The sequence below is a fragment of the Danio rerio genome, chromosome 25, assembly GCF_049306965.1.
Source record: "Danio rerio strain Tuebingen ecotype United States chromosome 25, GRCz12tu, whole genome shotgun sequence".
NCBI classification, from domain to species: Eukaryota; Metazoa; Chordata; class Actinopteri; order Cypriniformes; family Danionidae; genus Danio; species Danio rerio.
In genome coordinates, this window is record NC_133200.1 from 16,448,151 (window position 1) to 16,475,308 (window position 27,158).

The 27,158-nt window shown below is 36.1% G+C and overlaps 1 protein-coding gene across 2 annotated transcripts in view; it reads right to left on the bottom strand.

Moving 5' to 3' along the window:
• Nucleotides 1-318: 318 nt before the first annotated feature.
• Nucleotides 319-27,158, bottom strand: part of LOC103909832 (uncharacterized) — a 108,285-nt gene continuing 81,445 nt past the window's right edge. Inside the window, exons 1-9 of one of the 2 annotated variants that reach the window (XM_068219116.2) lie at nt 7,905-8,811; nt 6,211-6,927; nt 5,338-5,538; nt 5,053-5,150; nt 4,905-4,955; nt 4,217-4,598; nt 3,957-4,133; nt 3,615-3,744; nt 319-3,523 (exon numbers count right to left, since the gene is read on the bottom strand). In XM_068219116.2, the coding sequence (XP_068075217.1) occupies nt 3,514-3,523; nt 3,615-3,744; nt 3,957-4,133; nt 4,217-4,598; nt 4,905-4,955; nt 5,053-5,150; nt 5,338-5,538; nt 6,211-6,927; nt 7,905-8,064 (1,926 nt within the window). In that variant the 5' untranslated portion in view covers nt 8,065-8,811 and the 3' untranslated portion in view covers nt 319-3,513. Of the gene's footprint in view, nt 3,524-3,614; nt 3,745-3,956; nt 4,134-4,216; nt 4,599-4,904; nt 4,956-5,052; nt 5,151-5,337; nt 5,539-6,210; nt 6,928-7,904; nt 8,812-27,158 lie in introns of those variants that run through there. The other variant, XM_073942986.1, reaches the window with a different exon arrangement.

Here is a 27,158-nt window from a genome sequence, read left to right on the forward strand (position 1 = left end):
ATAATAAATTCATAGCAGATAAAGTGACATATACCGTGATTAAAGCTTTAGCAATTATTATTAACCTGCTATCAGAAATATCAGTATAAACTGCAGCTGCGTGAGGAGCACCAGAGGTTACATTCATTATCTTTTACCAATAAAGCATACAAACATGTATTAAATGTATTTATCAAGGTATTTACAAACGTGTATTAAAGTTTATATCACAGTCAATAATAAGTGGACATTAGTGTTTCAAATATAAAAGATTGAATTAGAAATATGAAGGGTTGTGCTAAAATAGTCCATAAATTATCAGTCCACAAGAGAAAGAAAAATGTTTTATGATTTATTGGACAAATAACAAACTGGCAGGCACAATAACCTCACTAGTCAGACATTGGCCATCTGTATAATAAAACAATAACAACAGTAATAATTATAATAATGTCCTTAATTCCCTTTTTATGCCTCTCTTGTAAATTAGTAAAATTCACTGATAATGACAATCATCTTTGAGCTAAAATGTTATCGCTAAAATATTATCATTATCAGTGGATTTTACTTATTATATAAAACTATTTAAAACGTATTGATTTATGGAGGCTTTTGGTGCTGGACACGTTTTTATTTCTCGTTTTATGTTAAACTAGTAAAACAAATACAGGATGCTTTGTGCTTCACTCAGAACAAGGCACGCTTTGAGATTACAGCCATTATGGTCAATTACTTTTTATAGCATACTAACCCCAAAAATCTTCTCTTTTCACAGGACTAGTAGCATGCTGCATCTCTGTAATGTAAAGCTGCCATTTGATATTAATTAAACATTTTAATTTTATCATAGACCACCTTCTTAATCAATTCTCTATTCAGATATCAAGCTCAGGAAAATACCTGAGAAAGCTCCAATCTGAAGCCCCATTTTAATGATGTCATCATGTAGACTTCTTACAAAGTATTTTACAGTATTTTAAAATACAGAAATACAAGACACTAAAGTATTTTGATACAAAATATTAACCCATTTTCATAAACCTCATATAATACAATTTACAAAGTGCTGTACTGTATTTAAATACATGTATCATAAATACTGCCCATCCCTGTAGTACATTATGTAGTGTAATTCATTAATGAAGAGCTGTTTATATATATTTAATATTATATAATGCTCATTCCTAAATATTTTACTAACACCTCATTTTATTGCATTTTTTTAGTTTTTGCTGTTAAATAGGGTAATTTCTTTCTGTTTAGAACAGCATATTCATTCATTCATTCATTCATTTTCTTTTCAGCTTAGTCCATTTATTAATCAGGGGAATGAACCGCTAATTTATCCAGCATATGTTTTACGCAGCAGATGCCCTTCCAGCCGCAACCCAACACTGGGAAACCCCCACACACTCTTGCATTCACACAAATACACTATGGCCAATTTAGTTTATTCAATTCACCTATAGCGCATGTGTTTGGACTGTGGGGGGAACCACATTGAGGTCATTATGAGACTGTTCTTACAGGCCTGAACCCAGAGCTGCTTGTGTTCCCAATGTCTGACCTATGAAAACAATCTTTGACCTATGCCGTGTATCTGCTTGGCATCTAAAAAGTAGACCTTAGGTATACAGAAACTTTTCTCTGAGGCGTATACATGAAAGCTGTCAAACCCAGTCCAGTTACTCGAGTCTAAACTGTTGCTTTAAACTGAGATTGTCAAAATTTGAACAATTTAGAGTCTCAAAAGTTAGTCTGCAGTCTTGACTATACCAGGGGGGAAATATTTGTTGTATCAGTATATGATATTGTAATATAAAACAACATATTGTGTAACAGTAAAACCTTCTCTGTGGTTCCATTTGGCTAAACAGGTTCCACAAATGTGTGTTAAATCATAGTAAACAGTATACTGTATGGCACTACTGATTTGGTAAAGAGATTTCTTCACCCAATAATGAATCTTCTGTCATCTTTTACTCTGCCCTTACGATGAGTTTCTTCTGATTTACACAAAAGAGGGTTTTTGAAAAATGCTGGAAACCTGTAACTATTGACTTCCATTGTATTTGTTTTCCTACTATAGACGCCAGTGGTTACAGATTTTCAGATTTCTTTAAAGTATCTTCTTTAGTGTTCAACAGAAGAAAGAAACTCAAAGGTTTGGAAGCGCTTGAGTAAATAGTTTAGGGAGAACTCTCGCTTTAATTGAGTAAGGAGTCATTTAGAAAAGTCACAGAAATGATGATCAGAGCTTCAGTTTGATTCACAGGACTTTATTAGAATTATTAACAATAAATAAAAGCAATTTATTACAAAACAATTATGAACACTTAATTATAAAACAATCTCTCTCTCTTATGACAGAACACCAGATTCATTTTTGAGGTAGAAAATAGTTGAGCAGATCTTTGATGACACTTTAGAGGAGAAAACTGTGACAGCACTGGACTTCCTAATGGAGTTTTAGCATTAATTCAGTTCAATTCATCTTCATTTCTATAGCGCTTTTACAATGTGGACTGTCAAAGCAGCTTAACATAGAAGTAAATTGAAACTGTGTCAGTCCAGATTTCACAGTTGAAGTTCAGTTCAGTTCAGTTCAGTTCAGTGTGGTTTAATTGTCACTGCTGAAAGTCCAAACACTGAAGAGGAAATCCATCGATGTGCAGCTCCACAAGTCCCAAACCAAGCAAGCCAGCGGCGACAGTGGCGAGGAACAAAACTTCACCAATTGACTAAAGTGAAGGAAAAAACCTCGAGAGAAACCAGGCTCAGTTGGGCACGACCATTTCTCCTCTGGCCAAACGTCTTGTGCAGAGCTGCAGTCTAGGCACCATTAATTACCATTATTGTCATTAATTACTCGCCTCATGTCATTAGTTCAAATTCATGTTTACTTCATATTGAGAACACAAATGAGAACATTTTAGATGAAATCTGAGAGCTCTCTGACCCTCAAACCACACGTTCATAAGAGCACAGTGCACTGTATGTGTGTCGCACTGCTGACGTTTAACCCAGAGGCCTGCGCGACTTCCTCTCTTTTAAACAAAGCGTGGGCACATCCGAGGTAAACGTCAGCAGTGCGACACACATACAGCGCAGGACAGGGCTCTCATGGTTTGATGAAGTTTTCTGTGATTTCAACATTTCTTCATCTTTGTGGTTTATGGAGGATCAGAGAGTTTTCATCTCAAATATTTTCACTTGTTTTCTGAAATAGTAAAACAGAAATAATGACTACAGAAGTTCTGTACTGCACTGTATGTGTGTCGCACTGCTGATGTTTAACCCAGAGGCCTGCGCGACTTCCTCTTATTTAAACAAAGCGTGGGCACATCTGAGGTAAACGTCAGCAGTGCGACACACATACAGTGCAGGACAGAGCTCTCATTAACACACGTCATGAATTGACTCTGAAGAGAAGTAAGGTCTTAGGGATTTGGAATGACATGAGGGAGTAATTAATAACTTTAACAGTCTTGTGAAATGTCTGGAAATGGTGCTCTCCTCCTCCTCTTTGCTTCTTTAGTTTTCTCTAAAATGGAGAAAAACAATCAGAAACAACACAAAGTTATTTAAGCAGTAATATGAAGGGCTGTCAAATAAAACTCGCTGTGTTCCTCTACCTCCTCTTGTATAACTGCTTCACAGGATTTGGGGTCGTTGGATTGAACCAGCAGTGCTCTTCTACCTGGTGTAACTGTAGCCGTTTAGCTGGATTACGGATCAAACACTGGGAAATCAGGTCCACGCATGCTGAAAAGTGTCACAGAGAGTGTGAAATATGTCTGCATACTCAAGATTCATGAACGTCTTTAAATCTTACAACATCAAATGTTACAAAACATCCACAATTAAGTGACTAATATCTACAGGTCCTGTAAGCATTATATTTAATCCAGTTTACTTATGACTGACATGTTTTATTCTGTCACTGAGGCTGAGATTGTTCAGAGGTGTCTGCTTACCTGTAGATAATCTGGTGTTTATATGAATGGAGCCAAACACTATTGAATGTGTGTTATTAAAGGCCAGTCGTCCATGCATTATTTCATACAGCATGATGCCTATTGTCCAGACGTATGCCGGGTTAGCATGGAATACACGACACATCAAAGCCTCAGGTGGCATGCTTTGTCCAGCTCCTGTAAGAGAGACATTTCCAGAATTCAGTCATTTCATAAGACAATACTGTGACCAAAGAAACTAACACAAAATGCCAACTCACCTCGATAGTCACTTTTGTTGAAAGGCTCTTGGGTAATTGGCTGAGCACACCCGAAGTCTATCAGTTTGAGCTCTAGTCGGGGTAGAGTCACCAGGATGTTCGCCGTGTGTATATCACCATGGAAAACTCCACGCTCAGTGCAGAACATTACAGCTCGGATCAACTGACGTATTAACCGGCGTGCTTGATTTTCTTCAACTTCCCCTGTATCTTTGATGTACTCATGCAAGGTCTGGCATGACTCTGCATACTCCAGAATGAGAACAAAGTTGTTCCCAATCTCAATCCAGTCGTGTAATCTGATGATGTTTGGACATCGCGGTGCATTCATCAACCTAAGCATCATTGCCACTTCCGCAAGCACAGGTGTGGAATGACCATCCTAGAAAGAAAACAGATTTCTCCATTAGTGTTAAATGAATTTTAATTAATTCCACAGTCAGACATTCATGTGTTCAAAACTTGCTGAACTCTGCTGAACACAAAAGAAGATATTTTGAAGAATGTTGAAAACCAGTAAGCATTGACTTCAAAAGTATTTTTTTTCTACAATAGAAGTCAGTGGCTACCTGTGTTCAACATATCTGCTTTTGAGTTCAGTTTAAAGTGGTCCAGACTGGTACGGGACAAGTGAAGGATGAGTAAATGCTCAGCACATTTTCATTGTTGTGTGAATTATTCAACTTACAACATCCAGATAACGGTCCTCTTGACTCATCACCAAAACCTTCAGGGCAACCTGCAGAAAAACAACAACAACAAATTAAATTAAAGCCAACAAATTATATATATTTAATAATCAGGAAAATGTTGACTAAATTAAAAAAATTCTCTACCTTTACTCTGTTACTGCGTTTGTGAGATGCCACATACACCTCGCCAAAAAATCCTTCTCCAATTTGGTATTCGACTTCATACTGAGACATCTCAAATTCTGAAAAACAGAAAAAAGCAGAGAGAATTACTGGGATTGTCTGGTATGAATCGGATCAAATAAATGACTCCTGTCCTTTAAATCTGGATCTAATGCAATGATCTAAAAGCAGCAACTTCTATCAGAATTGCAGGAGTAAACTGATTACTAATTTATATTAATTATGAATTACAGAATGATGACTTACCACCCAGGCCTGGCAGACATACTGAGTCAAGATCTGGGTCTGACTCAAGCTCGGGCTCGGGCTCGGGCTCTGGCTCAGGCTGTGGCGTAAAATGCTGGACTTCATCTGTGTCGCAGCACAGGAAAGGACGCTTTGCAGCCTTCCATACTCTCTTAAAGAAAGCAGAGACTCTTTTCCATTTCCTTCCTTTCCTGGGTTTTTCTAAAATGAAGACAACAAACAGAAACATCTCCATGAACAGAGCTGCAGCTACAGTGCTCAGAATATTCATATATGCTGTACCCCCCATTTTAAAGATTAATACTTTTATCCATTTCTCAGTGAATATGGGTAATATATACATCAGTGCATTTGAACAAAACAAATTTATTAAACAGATTTATTTATTAAAATAATATTTTAGTCACAGAACTTTTTTAGAAATGGAAAGATAATACAATTAAATCTGTGCAAAACAAAAAAAAAACAAATTACAAACTAAAACATTTCAACAAAATTATCTATATTTTTGCTTCTCTTTGATTTTTGCTACTTTTGAAAATTAACTTTAATATTTTCCCCTAATATATAAATTTGGACTACTAATTTTTGAACCATTATTGTAAGTGATTTTGTTAGATAAGCTCCAGATTTGGCTTCAGTACTGACTAATCTAATGTACATGCACAAATATAATATTGTAAAGCATCCTATAGAAAATATGAATTTAAATGAGAGATTTGTGGGGGTGTACTCATATATGTTTAGCACAGTAATAATTAATACACACCAACAGTACAACAAATGACACTGTCCGATTTATAAACTAAAAACAACAAAGAGTAAAAATAACAGATGGCAGAAATAAAATGAACCAAATTCAGGATGACTCACCTTCAGTCCCATCAATTTTAGAGGGGTCTTGAACAGACAGAGGCAACTCAGGACAGTCCGAATCTGCATCCGTCATTTTCTTAGTATTGGAGGGGCCATGGACACTGATGGTGCCTGGCAGACACACCAGCTCAGTGTCAACATGACCTGTGAGGGCCGTTGAGGACTCAGGTTGGGCCGAATCTGCTGATTGCTTGATCCTGGAGGGGCCCGGAACACTCAACGGCTGAGGTTCTTCACAGACCTGGACTGGCGGACGCATCTGCTCAGGGTCAACATGATCTGCGATGGTCGTTGACTTGATCCTGGATGTTCCTGGAACAGCCAACGACTCAAGACTGTCGCAGTCCTGGACTGGCGGATGCATCTGCTCAGTGTCAACATGACCTGTGAGGGCCGTTGAGGACTCAGGACGGGCCCGATCTGCATTTGGCACTTCTGCTGTTTGCTTGATTCTGTAGGGGCCCGGAACACTCAACGGCTGAGGTTCTTCACAGACCTGGCCTGGCAGCCACACCGGCTCAGGGTCTGCATGTGCCGTGACGGTCCTGGAGGGACCTGGAACAGGCAGATGCTCGAAATCATTGACATCCGACTGTGGTTCAAAGGGAACCACTCTGCTCCGGTCACAGCTAAGGAAAGGGCGCTTTGCAGCCTTCCATACTCTCTTAAAGAAAGCAGAGACTCTTTTCCCTTTCCTCCCTTTCTCTGGGTTTTCTAAAGTAAAGGAAATGAACAGGGAAGTATTAGAAAACTCTTTAACCACAGGTTTACCATAGACAAACTGCTGAAAATTAGACATATAAAAGACAATCACACAAAACAAACATCAAGAATAAATGTACAATTATAATAGAAAATGTTTAATTATGTGAAATAGCAAATCATGTCTATGATGTAAAATGACAAATACAACCTGATAAATAGTGAGTTAGTCAGTAAGACTCATTTTTGAGTCAATATTCTGAGTTATAGAATATTTTATTATAGTTATAGTTTGAGCTATTTAACAATATATTAGCACATTTGTTCATTTACCGGTCTCTATGTTGCTACCATGCCAATTTGAATATTGGGTCTGAAATAGCATGTTAGTAAGACTTCAAATCCGCATAAGCACTATTTAATTGACTGTAAACAATGTTGTACTATGATAGTCATTGGGTGTTATGATGATTTCCCCATTTACGATTTGAAACAATATTTCTGTTATATTTTAAGCAGAAAGTCAGAATGTGTGAATATAAAACCAACTTTACCTCAATTGAATTAATTTATCCCTGCTTAAACAAATGAAAGACTTAAATATAACATTCTCACTCAGTTTGCTCAAATATTCTTCCACATCATCAAAAACTAGGAAAATTACTGTGCAGGTCTACACATAGAGTTTAAATTAAAGTAATATTAGAATGTTTTTTTATCAGTAACATTAACAAGGCACAATTTCAGTTGAGTGGAAAGGAGAAACTTAAAGCCAGAATGTCAATACATAAAATGACAGACAGCAGGCCTCAATCACAAAGTCAGAAAATACACAATATCATAACTACACGAAACAATTACAATCACAAGAGGTTGAATATTTACGTCTTACGTCGGCAAGTCAGGTTATATGGCGATATATTATTATTATTATAGTTTTTATTAAATAATAGGTGGGAATACACCGTTTTTGTAAACTCTCATCTCACCTGTTGGGCTTCTCATCATGGTAGAAGTTGTAGGAGAAGCCATCGTGTCACTCTGATGATTATTGTTGTCAAATACAGGCTTGATCAAATTTTCTCGAGTAAAAAACACAGTTGACATAATATTTGCTGTTTGAGATGCAAAACAAGTCGCTAAAGTCATTAAATCACTGTTCACTGTACTCGATCGTTTGTCACTCTGAGGAATTCTGTCGGCTGTGACGTCATGGAATTCTTCTCGTTCTATTTATTCGTCATCAGTAAGGTGAGGTGCGCGGGGTGATACAAGTTGGCGCTCTGGTCGGCCAAGTTTGTTGCGCCCTACCACTCAGTTGCTGTTTTTGTCAGATACTAAATTCATAGCAGATAAAGTGACATATACCGTGATGAAAGCTTTAGCAATTATTATTAAACTGCTATCAGAAATATCAGTATAAACTGCAGCTGCGTGAGCAGCACCAGAGGTTACATTCATTATATTTTACCAATAAAGCATACAAACATGTAAATGTATTTATCAAGGTATTTACAAACATGTATTAAAGTTTATATCACAGTCAATAAGTGGACATGTTTTTTTTAAATATAAAAGATTGAATTAGAAATATGAAGGGTTGGGCTAAAATAGTCCATAAATTATCAGTCCACAAGAGAAAGAAAAATGTTTTATGATTTATTGGACAAATAACAAACTGGCAGGCACAAGTAACCTCACTAGTCAGACATTGGCCATCTGTATAATAAAACAATAACAACAGTAATAATTATAATAATGTCCTTAATTCCCTTTTTATGGCTCTCTTGTAAATTAGTAAAATTCACTGATTATGACAATCATCTTTGAGCTAAAATGTTATCGCTAAAATATTATCATTATCAGTGGATTTTACTTATTATATAAAACTATTTAAAACGTATTGATTTATGGAGGCTTTTGGTGCTGGACACGTTTTTATTTCTCGATTTGTGTTAAACAATTAAAACAAATACAGGATGCGTTGTGCTTCACTCAGAACAAGGCACGCTTTGAGATTACTGCCATTATGGTCAATTATTTTTTATAGCATACTAACCCCAAAAATCTTCTCTTTTCACAGGACTAGTAGCATGCTGCATCTCTGTAGTGTAAAGCTGCCATTTGATATTAATTGAACATTTTAATTTGATCATTTTAGTGTAATAAAAAATAAAACGAATAAAGTGAAAGAAAAATGAAATAAATACTTAACGAAATTAATTAAGACAAAATGTTTCATATTAGTCTAAAGATCGTGTAGTTGAACATGACTAGTTGACTTTTTTTGGCAGATGAAGGAAAGTCGGAACACAAGTTTTATGCTTATAGTAAATATGGATTTATTTATTTTGTATGTGTGTTTGGCTGTAAAAGCGCATCTGGTGTTTCTCTATGGCGCAGGTCAGATTTTCTCCAGGTCATCATTTATTACGTTTCAATTAATTTTGTGTAAAAAAAATACACTAATTAGACCTGTCCAGTGTCGTCTGGAGTGTGTCGGATTAATATTATATCAGAATAACATGAATGAAGTGAGCAGGTGTAAACAGCCTCAAAACATTGGACGGGATTTAGCGCATTCTGCGGTCGTAAAGCCTTTATCGGACAGGAATCCTCAGAAATTGTAATTGTACAAGTCAAAAAATAAATAGGGAAACCCAGGTGAAAAAATATATATAATTAAATGCAACTAAAATACACTTAAATACCCGCAAATACATTTTTAGTACATTGTTATTTTTTGTGTTGAATAAAAGTTTGATGGTTTTACACTATAAATATACTCATTAAAAGTATGTTTATACTTCAGTAGGACTTTAGTACACTTGACAAAAGTATACCAAATACCAGAAATACTTAAATAAATTTTTAGTGTACTACAATAAAGTACACTACAGAAAAAACATCCAAAAGATTTTCATTAGTGTGTTTTTCAAAAGTGTGCTTTAAATGCTTTAAACATTAGTTGATTTTAGTACACTGTTTACATACTAATCCTAAGTTTAAAATAAGTTAATATATAAAAAATCTATTAGTAATGTATTGTAGTAGAAGGTCATTTTCCCAAAAATTTTACTTAAGTACACTTAATGTAAATGCAATATTATCACTAACACTTAAATAGATTTTGAGTGTGGTAATTTTAAGTTTATATTAAATTGACTTTATTAAAAATCCATTAGTAATGTATTGTAGTAGAAGTACATTTTCCCAAAATGTCATTACATTTCATATATGTTCTGTAATGTTGCATCTTATTCATATTTTTGTGTTCTCAGTTTTTGATAAGTTTTTGTTTCCTTCCATAAGGTATTTTTGGACTTGTGGTTTATTGCACAAAAAGATTAAAGTGTTTTGATGAAGCACAGATGCTGTTTTCTTTGTACACACAGTATCCATTCAAAATATATTCTTTAAATAAATGTTTATTATGTTTATATTATTATTATGTCTATGTTTATTATGTTTAAATTATTATTATGTCATAAATATATTTAAATGTTTAAAAGTAGGGTTCAAGTGTATTTTTAGTTGTAACTAAATATGTATTTTTAAAATACATAGTATGTTAAAAGCACATTTTAGTTCAATTTCAGAGTGTCTCTAAATAGCACAGTTGAGTACACTTAGATGGTATTAAGCCTGTCTTAACATATACTTAATACTATCTTTTATTACATTAAGTACAAAATTAGTGTGCGAAAATAGTGCACTTTTAGTACATTACTGAAAAGTGTACTAAGTTTACTTAAAGTGCATTTTAGCACACTGCTTTCACATTTTGTATATTCTTTAAATATATTACTATTATGCTTTAAGCTATTCTGAAATATATTTATAAATGTTTAAAAGTAGGGTTCAAGTGTATTTCTAGTTGTAACTAAACATATTTTTTGAAATACAGATATAGTATGTTAAAAGCACATTTTAGTTCAATTTCAGGGTGTCTCAAAATAGCACAGTTGAGTACAAGATGGTATTAAGTTTATCTTAACATATACTTAATACTATCTTTTAGTACATTAAGTACAAAATTAGTGTGCGAAAATAGAGCACTTTTAGTACATTATTGAAAAGTGTACTAAGTATACTTAAATAAGTGTATTTTAGCACACTGCTTTCACATTTTGTATATTCTTTTAATATATTATTAATATGCTTTAAGCTATTCTTAAATGTATTTATACATGTTTAAAATTAGGGTTCAAGTGTATTTCTAGTTGTAACTAAATATATATTTTTAAAATACAGATATAGTATGTTAAAAGCACATTTTAGTTCAATTTCTGTGTGTCTCAAAATAGCACAGTTGAGTACACTTAGATGGTATTAAGTTTATCTTAACATATACTTAATACTATCTTTTTAGTACATTAAGTACAAAATTAGTGTGCGAAAATAGAGCACTTTTAGTACATTACTGAAAAGTGTACTAAGTATACTTAAATAAGTGTATTTTAGTGCACTTTTTTTTCACCTGGGAAGGGAGGTCGTGTACGAGACAAATCAATAATGCCCAAATGGACGTCCCGGCTAAAGGGCGAAACATACTCGCGCCTGGCGCCGCATCGCATCGCGCACCTTTGCTGACTGCGCAAAACGGACGAGGCTTTTATACTCGCCGCATTCACCGTTGGGATATTCTTTAAAACGACATGGGGCGGTCAAAAGAAACCCACCATAAAGTCAGACGGATAAACAGAGAAGTAGGAACTTTCCTGAAGTATGTCATATCATTAATATCGTTCAATACTTTTAAACTAATTATTTTGTATTGTTTTTAATTCATTACTATAATGATTATAAGAATTTTTAAAACCATTCAAGATTTTTTTTTTATCGAACTTTGATGCATCACTTGCTTTTGTTCATATTTTGGACAGTTTTACCATTTAAAGTTTATAACAATATTAATCACAAGAAAACATGAGTTGCTCTACAAATATATTTTTATAATAGCAAAAATAAAAGAAAAAAATACACTTGCTAAAAAAATACTGATGTTTTTTTTGTTTGTTTTTTTTAGATTTAGCCTGATCCACAAATAAATATATCAGTGTAAACCCTATACTGGTGGGAAAACATATTCAGTAATACCTGGTCTCCACTTTTGTAATGGCCTCTTTTGGCATAAACAAACATTCATTCATTTTCTTGTCGGCTTTGTCCCTTTATTAATCCGGGGAATGAACAGGTGTTACACCATATTCTGTGACCGTCGAAATCTGTGACCCAGGGGGCGTGGCTGCGTAAGCTACGCAAACTGCGTAAATGCCTATTAAGCCAACAATGGCAAAGTGTTTCGAAAACTTGTTTAGAATATGCTTATTTCACGCGGCCGCCATTTTAAAGGACCAAAGCGAGGCTGCGGTGGGAAGAAACCCGGAAATATAGGACGAGCACTGTAAACATTGCAGTAACATGCCGTGTACTACAAACCTCCAGCTGTTGCCGAGATTTCAAAATGCAGAAAATGGTGTAACCATCACTTTAATATTATTTAGTAAGTTTATTTTTAAAAATTTAAAGCAATTTAGCATCAAACAACATCACAATCTCAGTGATACGCTTAAGTGTCCTCCTGGGCTTCAGCTCATGGCACCAGTTAAACACCGTGAGGACGCTTTCCTGCTTCAGTCTATGTAACCCGTTGAGTGATAAAATGCTGCAGTCCTCTGTAGCACACCCTCGTATTGTCTGTGATAGTGTTGTCCTGGTACTGAAGTTTTAAACCCGGCTATTTCCCCGCTAACATGGAAGTGCTGCTGAGTGCGGATGTCTCGACACGACTGATCTTCACGGCTTCCGTCTCCGTGTATCTGTGTTTGGTCTGCACTCAGTTTACCGCTCTTCACCCAGTGCAAACACAGACACACGGACTGGAGCGCGAAGCAGCCGTCAAGATCAGTCGAGTCATCAAGCAGATCGCTTGGCTCGTCTGTGTTTGTGCTCAGTATACAGCGGTGGGTGAACTGATGAATTTCTCGGCCAATCACAATCATTTCTGTTGAACACATGAACACAATGGCAAATCAGCACTGTTTTAAGAAAGCCATCAACATTGCCTTAAATGTTAGCGCGAAAATGTCGTTTTTTCTTTTAATTCAGTATCGTGACAAGTCTAATATAGTGAAAGAATCAGTTTATTAACTCGAGTTTGATAAATGGCATCTTAAACGTGTGTTTGGGAAAGAAAACGTTTGCTAACTAGTGCCATTTCCCTTAACTTAGCTGAAAATGAGCTCTGATATCCCTTTTTACATTCACCATTTATTCAGAACGGACCTTTGGGTTACCCGGAAGGCGGAGAAATGATAAATTTGTGTCACTTTCTCTTCGCTGATAAGAAATACAGCCAGTTACAAAACATTCCTATGTAACTCACAATGATACTTCCGGTTTTCTTCCCACCGCAGCCTCGATTTCGCTTTTGAAAATGGCGGCCGCGTGAAATCAGTCTATTCTCTTATTTATATACACGATCATGCCGTCAAACTGTTGTATAAACACTGCAGTGCTGACATACAGCCATATCGCACTGCTACTCGTGTGATATTGCTCATATGTATTAGTTTAATTATTAGCAGTATTATATATTACAATAATTTTATATTTGTTTTAATAAAGACAAGTTTAGATTTATCCACATGTTGGGTTTTGGAGATGTATGCGTCACTATATGGGGCATAAGTACAGGACGTGTGTTTGAATATAACTCAGTTTTTTGGTCACACTTCATTATTATTGTTGTTTAATTCTTTTGCTAGAAATTAGAACTGGATTTAGAAATCGTTTTGATTCTTGGGCTTTCTTGCACTGTTGTCAAGGGTGTAAATAAGCGTTTGGAGGCATTTCAAGCTCTGCTGGCTCAGCTCGCGTGGACTGCCTGGGAGGCCTGGTGTAATAAGAGATGTTTAATCGCCTCTTTCAGTAATTAATGTGCAATCACTGAAAGGCAAACAAATGGGAATTGCACAGCACTCAGCAAATGATCAGAGTGGAGGGTATCAGACACTCAGAGGATTTACATTCCCACTGAGAGAAAGTCAACCAAGATGGTTAAAGTTGGAGCGATTCTCATTTAAGAAAGCCATAATCTGAATGCAAATCTGCCTTAGTAACAAGTTTGGAAAAGTAAAAAAAAAAAAAAACCTGATAAAAATGTGTGTCCTTGAGGCATTATGTGGCTCTTAGATTACAGAGGGAAAGTAGGTAGGCGAAGCTGTAATATTATTAACTGAAGATGTTTACATTATAAAAACACCAGAGGGATTTTTGCATCGTATCTTATTTAGTCAAAATTTTTGCCATACTTGTATTTCGTGCATCAAAGAAAACAATTTACATCGATTTAACCAGGGCCGTTGCTAGGGTCGAAAGGAATAAGAAGCCTCCCCACCCCCCCTTATTTCCATTTTCTTTAGAGGGTGTTTTTTTTTTCAGTTTTCCTCGAAATAGGTTTATGTGGGCATTTTAGCACTTTAAATGCATTTAATGCCTGTTCCATTCGTTCCATATTCCATATATGCCTCACAAAAGTAGTTGAACATTCCAGGAAATCCCTAACATGGGTAAAGGCATCCAGCTATTGCTGTAGTTGAATGAAAATAAGATCTGAACAAACATAAAAAGGCTTTAACTGATCATTTACATGACTGCGACAATAAATGGTTTTATGTGTTCTTCCTGCCATGTTAGATATTTTCATAAAAAAAAGTCGATTTATAATCCAATGCTAATGTGACATAGAAAATATTACAGAAACAGATGTGATTGGCTATATCATATCTAGATAAATATGTCCATAGATATACATTAGATGTTGCCTGGCCTGTTGTTGTCTATTGGACGGAATGCGTCAATAGCCCGCCATCTTGGTACAGGGTAGCGCTCCTTTGAAATGAATGCGGGACCAAGGTACAGTGGAGGACTGTGGCCATCCAAAGCCAGAGATATACACATATACACATATATCTATGATTAGTTTCCCTGGATGTTAGTATGTATTTTTTTTCTAATTACGAAAATTATAATTTTACATCACTTTTCTGCATTGATGGATCAGTGACCGCACGGGCATTCCTGACAAAAAGCTTGTGTTTGTGTGTACAGAAATGTACTATTCACCCTCCCTGTTAAATTTGATCTAATCATGTCCTGAAACACACCTCCTCTCCTGCTTTCACTTCTCATACTTAACTTACTGAGTGAGCGATTTGTTTGTGAATGAATCTCCGTTATGAACGACTCTTTCACTAACGTTAGCGACAAAAATACAAGTTTCTGGCAGCGCAGAATCTCGTTGTCATATTTCTTTTGCATTGTTTGCTGATTTTATTCAACAAAACTAGTATAAGCCGAGTGTTTAGTGCGAGTTGGAGCTACTTTGCCGTATGGTGAATGCTGACTGTTATCATCAATAATGTTACCTGATTGGCACAAAAGTTCAGAACATACAAAAACAGAAAAAAACTTAATATTACCTATAAAATGTTCTGCCTTTGTGCCTTGTTTTCTTTGTTTGCTCGTTACTACATCCGTAGACAGCGCTAAAGTCCAGCATCTTCACGTAATAACACTTGACTAGTGCGGTTGAATGACATTGTCCTGGGAGCACTGTACCAATAATGTGGCGGCGCTATTGACGCATGCTCAGGGTCCCATATCGATGAATATGTTTAGATGTCCATATCATATCTAGAAAGCTAACGTTAGTACTATTTACGTTTCTCTGACTGATTCGCATGTATTTACATTTATATGACGCACATTTTATTGATTTGTTATTTTATTTCACCAAAACTACACACATTTTATACTATGAAAACAAATATTAAGTTTCATCCAGAGGTGGGTAACATTCCTCCGTTTTGTCAAATAATAATAAAAATGATCCATATGACTTGCATTGAAGAGATTGTGAAGTTGCTATAGATACGCGTATCCCACTTCCGGTTAGAGCGCGCGGGCATGTTGGAATAATGGCTGAAGTTTAGGAAAACGTGCGAGTTTATACTGTCCCGCCATATCGCCATCTGCGGTACCGTGAAGAACGGCTACGCTGTCTGTGCAGTGTGTTTATCGGACAAGATCACCTGGGGCCTGTTTCAGTAAGGAGGTTCAAACAACTCAGAGTTTAAACTTGAACTCTGAGTTGATTTACCGAGAGATTAAAAACTCTGAGTTTTCGGTTTCAGAATAGCTGATCTGAGTTGGGTCAATCAACTTCGAGTAGACCAACTCAGAGTTAAGCGCGCACACCGTGACTTTAAAAAGGCATTATCAATGGAGCGCAGACATTACGAGTGACTATGGCAACATCTTATAAAAGAGATCACCATTTATTTCTCCAGCTGAACTTGATGTTCTCATGCAAAGTTATAGCAAATATGAGCGTATATATTTGAAAAGAAGCAACTATCAGTGAAGAAGAGACAGTTAGCGTGGGAAAACAGCTGCTCAAGTTAATGCCTAATTTCACTTTTTAAGTATTTGAATATTTAAGTATAATAAAATAAGTAATGTAATTTGTGACGTTTATATTTTTTTTATAAACTTTTTTTATACATTTATTAGTTGTGATAGAGGTTACAACCTCTACAAGTGATAGAGGTTAATATAACATTTAGAAGGTAAGCAGTACTAAAAATAATTTTTAGAAAGAATAATAATCCCATTAATCTAGTTACATGCATGTCGAAGGTGAATTTAATTATTTATTTAAAAAGGATAAGCCATTCTCGTACAGTTCTTCTGTGTGTGACTAAAATGTAGGCAATAGCTGTGTTTCCATCCAAATATATTACATAAATTTATGTGCAAAACTGGAATATTGCATAAAAGATGCGAATAAAATTCCATCCAACGAGTCAAAGAGAAAAAAATCATCACTTCCTGATTAAACTGGCACCAAATATCAACAGTAAAAACAGAATTTACTGTGGTAGAAGAAGCTGCGTCAATTTATTCTTTATTTAGCTTAATTAATGTACTTGCGCCTCGATGTCAGAAGACAATGCTGAAACACAATGAACACGTGGGGGCGTCTGAAGCCATGAGACGCGGAGACCCTTGACACGCTCCAGACGTTCGGAGGTAATTAATAATATACACTAATACTGAAACAGTTCAGGCATTTTAGAATGACTAAAACAATATTTAAGACGTGTTACAGTGTGCTCAGCCTGCTGGTTTGTTCATTTACACACATTTTCATTATCATATGATCATGATCTTTTTTTAATGTACATGCTGTAATTTGTTCAGTAAAAGTGTTTCCATCGTAGTTTATGCACACATTTTCTATCGAATAAAAGTTTATCCTACTGAGTTATGCGTGTTTTTTATGCATATTTAAAAAAGTTATGTGCATCATGACGTTTCTATCAATCGTTTTTATGCACGTATCCAAAATAAGCATAAAAATAGGTGGTCGGAGACGTAAGGCTAAGGCGAGAAATACCGCTTCATCTTTAAAAAAGAGGAGGAGACAGACAGAAACTCTGAGTTTAGAGAATAAAACCTGCTTCTGACCAGGTTAGATTCACAGAGTAAGTTACCACAGTAACTGACTCTGAGTTAAAGTTACCTCTCTTTCAGAAACAGGCTCGACTTACCCTGCTTTCTCCAGTTTAACAAACCTGCCATTTTGAAACGGAAAACCCAGAGTTTCTCTCATTTCAGGGTTAAAATACTCTGAGTTTTCAGTTAACCTCCTTTCTGAAACAGGCCCCTGGCCTCCAGTTCAGTCTATGTTTTCATTCCACGATGTCAACAAGAATAGTTTCATAATGCGACGCACGCATAGAACCGACATGGCAACATATACATAAATGACAGTTCCAACCTGAAAAAACAAGTGAGTAATTAGCCCTAACGTTACACATATTATTCATTCACACTGTTAACCAAAAAATAATTTCAAATAACTGATTTTTTATTTTTGCCATAACATTAAATAATATTTTCAACATTCTAGATCAAGTGACATTTAAAGGCTTAACCAGGTTAATTTGATAAGTTAGGGTAATTAGGCAAATCATTAATGATGGTTTGGTCTGTAGACAATCAAAATAAATATTACTTAAGGGGGCTAATAATATTGACCTTAAAATTTGTTTAAAACATTTAAAACTGCTTTTCATGTAGTTGAAATAAAATAACTAAGACTTTCTCCATAACATCAAATATAGGAAATACAGTGAAAATTTCCTGAATCTTTTCAACATCATTTGGAAAATATTTGAAAAAGAAAAAAAATCACAAGAGGGCTAATCATATATATATATATATATATATATATATATATATATATATATATATATATATATATATATATATATATATATACATCACAATATGATTGTATTGTAATTATCTAAAATGTATTCTTTTTAAATGTCTGGGTAAAAACAAAAACTTTTTCCCCTTTGAACACAAAATATTTATTTTTGAGAAATGTTTAAAATATTTTGTAGCAGTAAACATGTTAGGCTGAATAATGAAAATAAATCACTGCCTTCTGCTCTCTTTATTTGTTACAAAACAGATTTCTTTACAATTTAAAACGGCATTATTGGATTTATTTTCTGCTGGAGATACTGTTGTGCTAAAAAAACACACACACACACACACACACACACACACACACACACACACACACACACACACACACACACACACACACACACACACACACACACACACACATAAAAAAAGTCAATAAAAAAATTGAACACATACCTTAAGCAGATGGTGGTTTAAAATCTTTACCAAAGCTTTACCAAGCTTCACAGCTTTACCAAATTGCTATAGCAAACCAATATATACATACATACACACATATATATCAGGGCTAGAAATTGTGACCATTTTGTTCACATATGCGCCCGAAATTTTATTTATGCGACCTCAAAATATATTTGGGAGCACTTGTGCTTAAAATTGTGTGCGATCGGTTTTTACTGAAAAATGTTTACCACATACGCGGATTCGGGAGACATTCTTGCAGAATGCATCTCTAAGCTGTTTGTCTGCACCTGAAGCGCGAAACGCAGCGCTCAGGAATGGTTTAAAACAGTTGTCATGTTAACTTGCTCCAGTAAACAAAGCCAAGTCCCTAATGCTTGCCCCGCCTTCGCGCTCTTCTTATTGGCCCACCACTGCTCTAGCACTGAACGCGAATGATTGGTCAATATCAGCTGTCAATCACTCAGCGCCTTCTGGCTTGGGATGACAGAGAGAGCTACTACCGCGAAAAACTGTAAAGCGCTGAAGATGAGAATGAAGATAACTGACAGATTTTGTTTTATAAACCATGGCATCTAAAGTTATAAATAATGACACATCTTACTAGTGACCATGTGCTGAATGTTAATCGACCACCTACACTTTTCGAAGAGTGGATAAAAGAATTCCGTTGGCTTCAATTCCGACTTGGTGGGTGCGACTAAATTTTGGCTGAAGCGCCTAAATTTTTAAAGTTAGGAGCACCGATGCTACCAAGCAAAAAGGTTAATTTCGAGCCCTGTGTATAATTAAAAGTAACTTGTAACTACTTGGGTAATTTTTTCATCAGATACTTTTTACTGTTATTCAAGTAACTTTTAAGATTTTTACTTTTACTTGAGTAAAAAGTTCTGCAAGTACTTGTACTTTTACTTGAGTATAGATGTTGGTTTCTTTACCCACCTCTGGCTTCATCAGTAGTTAGAACTAGTTTCGCGAAACAGTTGTATTATTACCTCCTTAGCTTCAGCTCCTCAAAATAATGAATGAATGATGACAGTGCAGTGGTGGGATTTTTTTAAACACCATGAGACAACATTGCCACTCTTTCCTGCTCGTAGAAACAGGTTCTGCTAAACAGCTGACTTATTAATTACTTGACACAAATGCTGCGTTAAGTGGAATTTGCATTATGTTTGTGGTAATTTTGAGTACATATTGCAAAAGATCAGGGGCTTTTGACCATACTGTACATCAGGGGCTTAAACCCCCAAAGCCCCCCTTGCAACGCCACTGGGTTTAACCACAACAGCAAATGCTCATTTTGTGCTGTGGTCTCTTTTGGTTTATTTGCAGCTCTTTTGAATATTTAATTACTGTGCATATTTGGAAGTCTGTAATCCATTTACATATATATATATATATATATATATATATATATATATATATGTTAGGGCTGGGCGATATTGCAAAAAAATTATCACAATATCATGTTTCATATCATTCGATATCGATAATTATTAAATATTTGATAACCATACATTTAGGAAAAGATCCAGAGTAATGTAAAAAAAAAATTATATAAAGTGATAGTGATGGGTCGTGCAGGGAATTCTAGGAAAGCCAATTTACAGTTACTTACTGTATTTAAAAAAATCTTACTTTTAATCAAGTTACAGTTTTTAAATGAGTTTTTTTATAGGATTAGATTAACAGATTAAAATGTAGATGCAGAAAGCATACATGTAACATTTTTACAGGATTATAAAAGTCATTTTAAATTATGTAAAGAACCGATACGACAAATATATTACAAAACCACATCATTCTGTGAAATGGAAAAAAAAGTCTTTAATGGGTTTTTCTTAAAGCAATTTTATTGGTTTCTACTTCCAGCTGGTCCAGCTCATTGTTTAATGGCCCAAGAACCTCAAATAATAGCAGAAGTTGGTGTTTATTCATTCATTGTAATGTTTTTGTCATTTAGTATTTAAAAAGGTAACTTTACTGGTCAAACTCCCTGCTAAGATGAGTGAGAACTAGGCACTTACATCAAAAAATAAAAACAGTGTACTTACTGTGTTCATATTGCATCACACATCATGTCTGGTGGTATTGAGATTAAATACGGGTAAAGTGTAAGTACAGAAATCAATTACAGATTTAATCACATACAGATTTTTAAAAAATAAGTGCAATTTAAAAACGTAGATGTACATAAAAGGTTCATTGTACCAAATTGTTAATTTAAATGTAAGTAAATAAAATTTAAATAATTAAAACCTAAATTTACAATGTTATTTTGTTGGCACACATTGTTAGGAGTGGGGAGGGGGATCAAAATGATCTTGTTCTTAAAGGTTCACAAAACCCTTGAGTACTTTTTTTGAGATTTTATCAGATATGTGAGTGTTGAGCATCAGTTAAGACAATGCTAGCACCAGTAAGCTTTAATTGTGGGAAAACTGGATAATTTTGAGCTTTTGTAAGCTAATTTAAGCTTCTGGGTTTAAAATGATTTTTGGGGTGGGATCAAAATCGGCGATGTAGCCCAAAACTGCAAGTGCAAAGATGACGCGTCGGTTTCTCAATTATTCATAGCAGAGTTTTCTTAACCTATGAGAATAGCCGGCTTCTTAATTATTCATGACTGTGCGTGCTCTCAGAAGGCATGGCAGACCTGCCAGTGCCAAGCTGTGAGATCCTACCTTGATGACTGGGTGAGACCACGTTCACGGACATACGGCACACTGTATAGTCGTTCAAGAAGGGTCGTATATGTTTGTTTCGATGATCCACGGGCTTTCTTTTTCCCCGCGATCCTGTCAGGGCCCAATACAGCAAAGCTGTGTGCAAGCTGCAAGCATTTTTATCAGAAGATTAGTACGAGAATTGGAGAATGGCGGACGTTGTCTTTTATCAGGAGTTCTTTCACATTTAGACACATCGCCCGTGTTTTCCTAAATCCTCTCGATCAGGAGTGGCCAACCCTGTTCCTGGAGGGCCACCTTCCTGCAGATTTCAGTTGCTACCCATATCAAACACCTGAACCAATTAAATAGGACCTGAACACCTCGTGATAATTACAGGCAGTTTTGTTTGATATGGGTTGCAACTGAAATCTGCAGGAAGGTGGCTCTCCTGGAACAGGGTTGGCCACCCCTGCTCTTGATTACTAACAGAGCTAATGGTTGAAATAGACAGGGCAAGAGACCTGCTGCACTGAGTCTGCATTCAGACACGGGGACTAAGGGAAAAGTCCTCATTTAGTGTTTATATAAACACGATTATCTTTACAATTGTATAAAATGTGGTTATGTGTGTAGGAAATTACGAATAACAAATGTAACAGGGCATTAAATTACTGTTTATTTCTTTGCATTTTAACTTTGTAAACTATAAAATCATGCGTCTCCTTATGGTTTGGATCCCATTTTTTGAGCCAACTGACAACAGTTGTTCGCTCCCCTGCTGGCCACGCCCACTTCTGCCCTTTGCTCGCAGAGCTCCACGCCCATTATGATGCATCTTTTTAAAAAATTCTGAGGTAGAGCTGAACCGAAAGTGGTGGGTGTCTTGGCCCTTTAATCTTGTCAGTGTGGTCAACTGTGATAGTATTTTTTAATCAGCCAAATTTTTTTTGCTCTTTTTATGTTACACTTTCTATGCTCTATCCAATTATGTGCCTATTGCTGTTACTGTTTTTTATGCTTATACCGTTTGTTTATTTTTTCTGTAAAGCACTTTGTGCAGCCTTAAGCCTAAGTAGAAATTATTTAAACATTATGATTATTATTATTATTATTATTATTATTATTTTCTTTATTTAGCCAGGAGATCACATTGAGACAGTACTGTCTCTTCTTCCAGTAAGAACTGGTCAAGATGGCAGCACATAAAGTTTCACACACAAAATCACAGAAAAAATACCACAAAATTAGCTAATCACCATTCAAAAAGTCAAGTTTTGATCATAAAAAACAATTACAGGTATCCTTAAAGACTTTACACAGAAGATGTTTAAAGGTACTTCGAGTGGAAAGTGTGTTAAGATTAAGCCAATTTTCTGAGCATTCCAAGCCCTAGGAGCATAAAAGAAAAAAGCACATTTGCCAAGTTCTGACAATACTCTTGAGGGCTGTTAACCAAATACAGGAACCAAATCTAGTGTGTTAGTTATTTACGTGAAATGTTACCAGTAATGTTTGAGTAAAGTAGCAGCTGCATGCATATATATAGATGATCACCATAATCAATTATAGACAAGAATGTACTCTCTACAAATTTCTTATGGGTATGTAAAGAAAACACCGGTATAAGAAACCTAATTTCGGCCTAAGCTTTTTCAATAACTTGTCAAGGTGTCTATCAAAGGCTAATCTCTCGTCAATCCAAATACCTATATATTTATAAGAGCTAACTCTATTGATACACCGTTCAAGGATGTGATTGTCCGGTCTGTTTACCTTAGTGCGGCCATGGCTAAAAATCTATTTAATATAATTTTAATTTAATTTAATTTAAAACCAATTTAACTCCTGCAACGTACATTGTAGTACTTAAAAAGCATTAGTCTAATTTAATTATACTTGTTATTTTTGGTTAGAGTGCTCCTATGTCTATACTGCTCAACAGCACAAATAATATCTCGCAAATACTAATAAACACAAGCTCAAGGACTCTGCAGGCACAATCCAGTGGTGATGTTATTATGGCCCGGGCCCTGGTGAAACTGGCAGCTGTGTGTGAGATAAGAAGCTTACTGGATGACTGTCTGAGTAATTAATAGTCTGATAGGGTGAATCTGCATTTCGGCTGCCTCACGTCGGCTCTTTGTAGACCAAAAACAATGACCCCTGCCACCCAAAACGCCTTCTCTGTAGGACAGAAGGCCACTGAAAAACCCTCAGAGTTCTCCTTTTTGTTCTTTCCAAACTGAACTGTGCGCTTGACATTGATGCTATAAATATACTGAATACAGAATTGTTACCATTAGCTACCGCACAGAGATGAGCCTATTTCAAAAGCTCCAAAATGTTGCCTTCAGATTCAGCATTCCAAGGTAGGAAGGCATTAAGGCATGTACGAATCAAAATTTAGCTTCACTTCCTGTTTCAGAAGTTTTTTTCTAAATTGAATTACCAAGGCATCATAGATGGGTCCTTTATTTACTTGGATATCTCAATTCTATGAGTTCCATTTTTGCCAATGGGGTATGTGCACATGCACCTTTAGTTTCCGGTTAATTGTCATCCCATACAAAAGATCTGATTTAAGATTTGATTGCTTTAAAAACCAGCAATCTTCAATGCCTTGCTAAGATACAATATAAAGTGGGACTCTGACCAAACAAGAAGCACTGCATTAAATAATATTTTTCTCCGCCGTGTCTTTAAATTATGGAAATTAATTTTACACTAGTTTTTTCCATTTAATTTCTGCGCTAGCCTGCTGCTCATGACGGTGCCTGTGTTAAAAGGTCTTTCGTCTCTTTTTACGCTTTAACAACCAAATTGATTCTTAAGTTTATTTAACTGATTATATTTGAATTACATTACAACATCAATGCGGTAAAAGAAACCTTAGGAAATTGAAAATAGTCACAAAAAACTCTCACCGAAGTTCATCATTGGCTGAAAAACACTAGCTGTGCATATAGCCCATTGTTTGGTCAACGTTTTTGACGTGTGATTTTACCACAATTTCAGATGTTCTACTTTATTTACTGCCTTTGTTGCACCTGGTTTCTGGAACCATTCTTCACTGGACTTAAACCTAGTCATCGCGGTCCACTCCTCTCCACATCCCAAGTCCAACATCGGAAAAGCCATCCATACAGAGGTGAGCGTTCAGCAGTAGCACAACAATAAACAGAGGTTATCAGCGGCATCATACCCCCACATAGCATTCGTTTTGCAGACAAAACACAGTAGAACATAGCCCCAGGTGCATATTTGTAGATTGCAAGAAATGTAGACCTGGGTATGTATCCACAATGAGCCTGTGTTGCAATTGTAGTAAACAAATATTCTTTTAGCTATCACATAACATTCCAGTGACGCTCCAGGGACAGACGAGTCCTCACTGAGGCCAGGATTTTTTTCTTCACTCTCCTACTGGTTAAGTTTTTTTTCCCTCTCTGTCGCCACTGGCTTGGATGGTTCAGGATCTGTAGAGCTACGCATCGATGAATTTGCTCTTCAGTGTTTCTCAGTAATGATTTTAAACCAAACTGAACTGAGCTAAACTAAACTGAACTTAAAGGGCCATGAAACCCCCTCGTTTCAGCAGGGTGTTTTCACACCTCTACTTTGGAAAAAGTCAGAAAAGTGGGCGTGTCCAGCTCTGTTTAGGGGGGAGTGTCGGAGGAACTAAAGTGGGATGGTGTGGGAGTGTCTATTTGTGCACGCGCGAGTTTCAGAGTCAAAATACACACCCACACAGACAGAAGAAAGTGATGGTGTTTAACCTACATGGACATCTGTAGTCGAATTATTTGCCAAATTATTAAATGTTGGACTTTAACTGCAGTTTGGCTCTTTCATTCAGGGAATTCATTCATGCCTCTCGCGACAAACGAGATATTTGATTCGAGGAACTGCTGCAAGCGTGTATTTTTCATGCAATGTTTGATACCGCACGGCAAATGAGAGAAAAAAAAACTCAGCATTTCCCGGAAACTTAGATGCACACGGCAGGTAGTGTCAGAAAGCCGCGTGTGTTATTCCGGTCACAAAATGCGGTGCTAACATTTCTGCACTCAGTGCAATAGTTAACTTAATTCGATACGAACAAACTGAATAAACAAAGAGCACTGGTCGCTCACTTACCAAATCTGTAGAGACAGAACAATCACCAGCAACTAGAGCCGCGTCTTTATGAAGAGAATACTGCAAGCAAATCCAGATTTTAGCGTTTGCAGATGAGAACAGCTCTCAGGTAAACAATAATCCTCCTTAGACATGTAAGTTATTGTTGTCGCGCGTCGCGTACACTGTTAATCCACACGTGATCCAGATAAGCTCTCACAGAGAGAAAATGAAAACGAAACTTAACAGCAGCAAACTATAAAAGCAACACTTCACGCTTGTTTTGCCAACACAACGTGGTGTCTTTGTGGTGTAAACACGGTGACAATAATGAATATTAATGAAGTTGCACAATAGAGCGCGCTGATTGGTTTGACCCAAGCCTTACTTGTGCATTAATGCATCACACTGTAAGACGTAATAAGACTCACTCTGGCACAGACGCCCAATCTGCACGCTGGAATACACGCTATTATGTCATGGCCGTGACGCAGCTTCAAAAATTAGTTTCAAACAGGAAGTACAAATTTGCTTGAAATAACGCAAAAACAACCAATTTACACTTTTTAGTGAAATATAGGTGTCCTAATAGTGTTTTTAGCAGTGTGGGACACATATACGACTGTCAACAGCTCAAAAAATGTGTTTTGGTGTTTCGTGACCCTTTAAACACTAAAAACTAAACTACCCTAATCCAGTTACTATGACCATTTATGTGAAGGTGCTTTGACACAATCTACATTGCAAAAGCGCTATACAAATAAAGCTGAATTGAATTGAATTGAATTGAATTGAATTGAACAAGTGTGACTCCGAATCGGGCTCAGGCGTGGTTCAATTGGCTGACCCTGGCCCAGTTGGAAGAGGTGTGCCAAAGCGCGGTTCGGTTGGGCTTTGGCTTGGTACGCTCGAAGTTTTAGTGCAAAGTGCGCCTGAGCCCGAAACTGAAGACCTGACTTCACTTTTAGGGAACTGTTTCTTGTGGACTTATTAATCACTCTTACTTTTCAATTAATATGAACTGTCATAGTTAATTAACAATGCAAACCCCTCGCTGCACGACAGCTGCACCTCCAGCAAACCTCCTAATACGTGCAGCATGAGGACTTTTATGATTATTTATCAGCATCAAAATTTGTGGATATGTTCGGCAAAATATTTGACTGTGTGTCACTGCATCACAAACAACTAAAACTATATAACTAAAGCAATGTCCACTGTACTGAGCGAGAGTGCTTTTCGTCCTGTTAAACTGAACAGTCGCGTCATTGATGATGTAAGCGTGCTCAGATTTGGAAGGTAAACGGCAGTATGAGTCCAGGCCGTCGGGGGGAAAAGGGATGGGGGGCAATTGCATTTTGGCAGGGTTCAAGGCAACTGTCCCTAGTGTGAGCATGCCCTAATAGTTCAAACAGCCTGGTATTTATTTGTTTATTTTTGGTCAGAGAAACAAGTTCCACCACTAAACCTACACTGCTAGTTTAAGCAATGTTGCATGTAAACATATTAAAGTTTCACAAGAAATTAAATTTATAGTTCCTCCAAAACTAAACATTCTATCATCATTTACTCATCCACTTAATCCAAACTTGACTTTTTTCCTCTGTTGAACACAAATGAAAAAATTCTAAATAATTTTGGGGGGAAAATAAGTCTTTGACTAGTGACATAGTATTTTTGTAACTACTGGTCAATATCTATTTT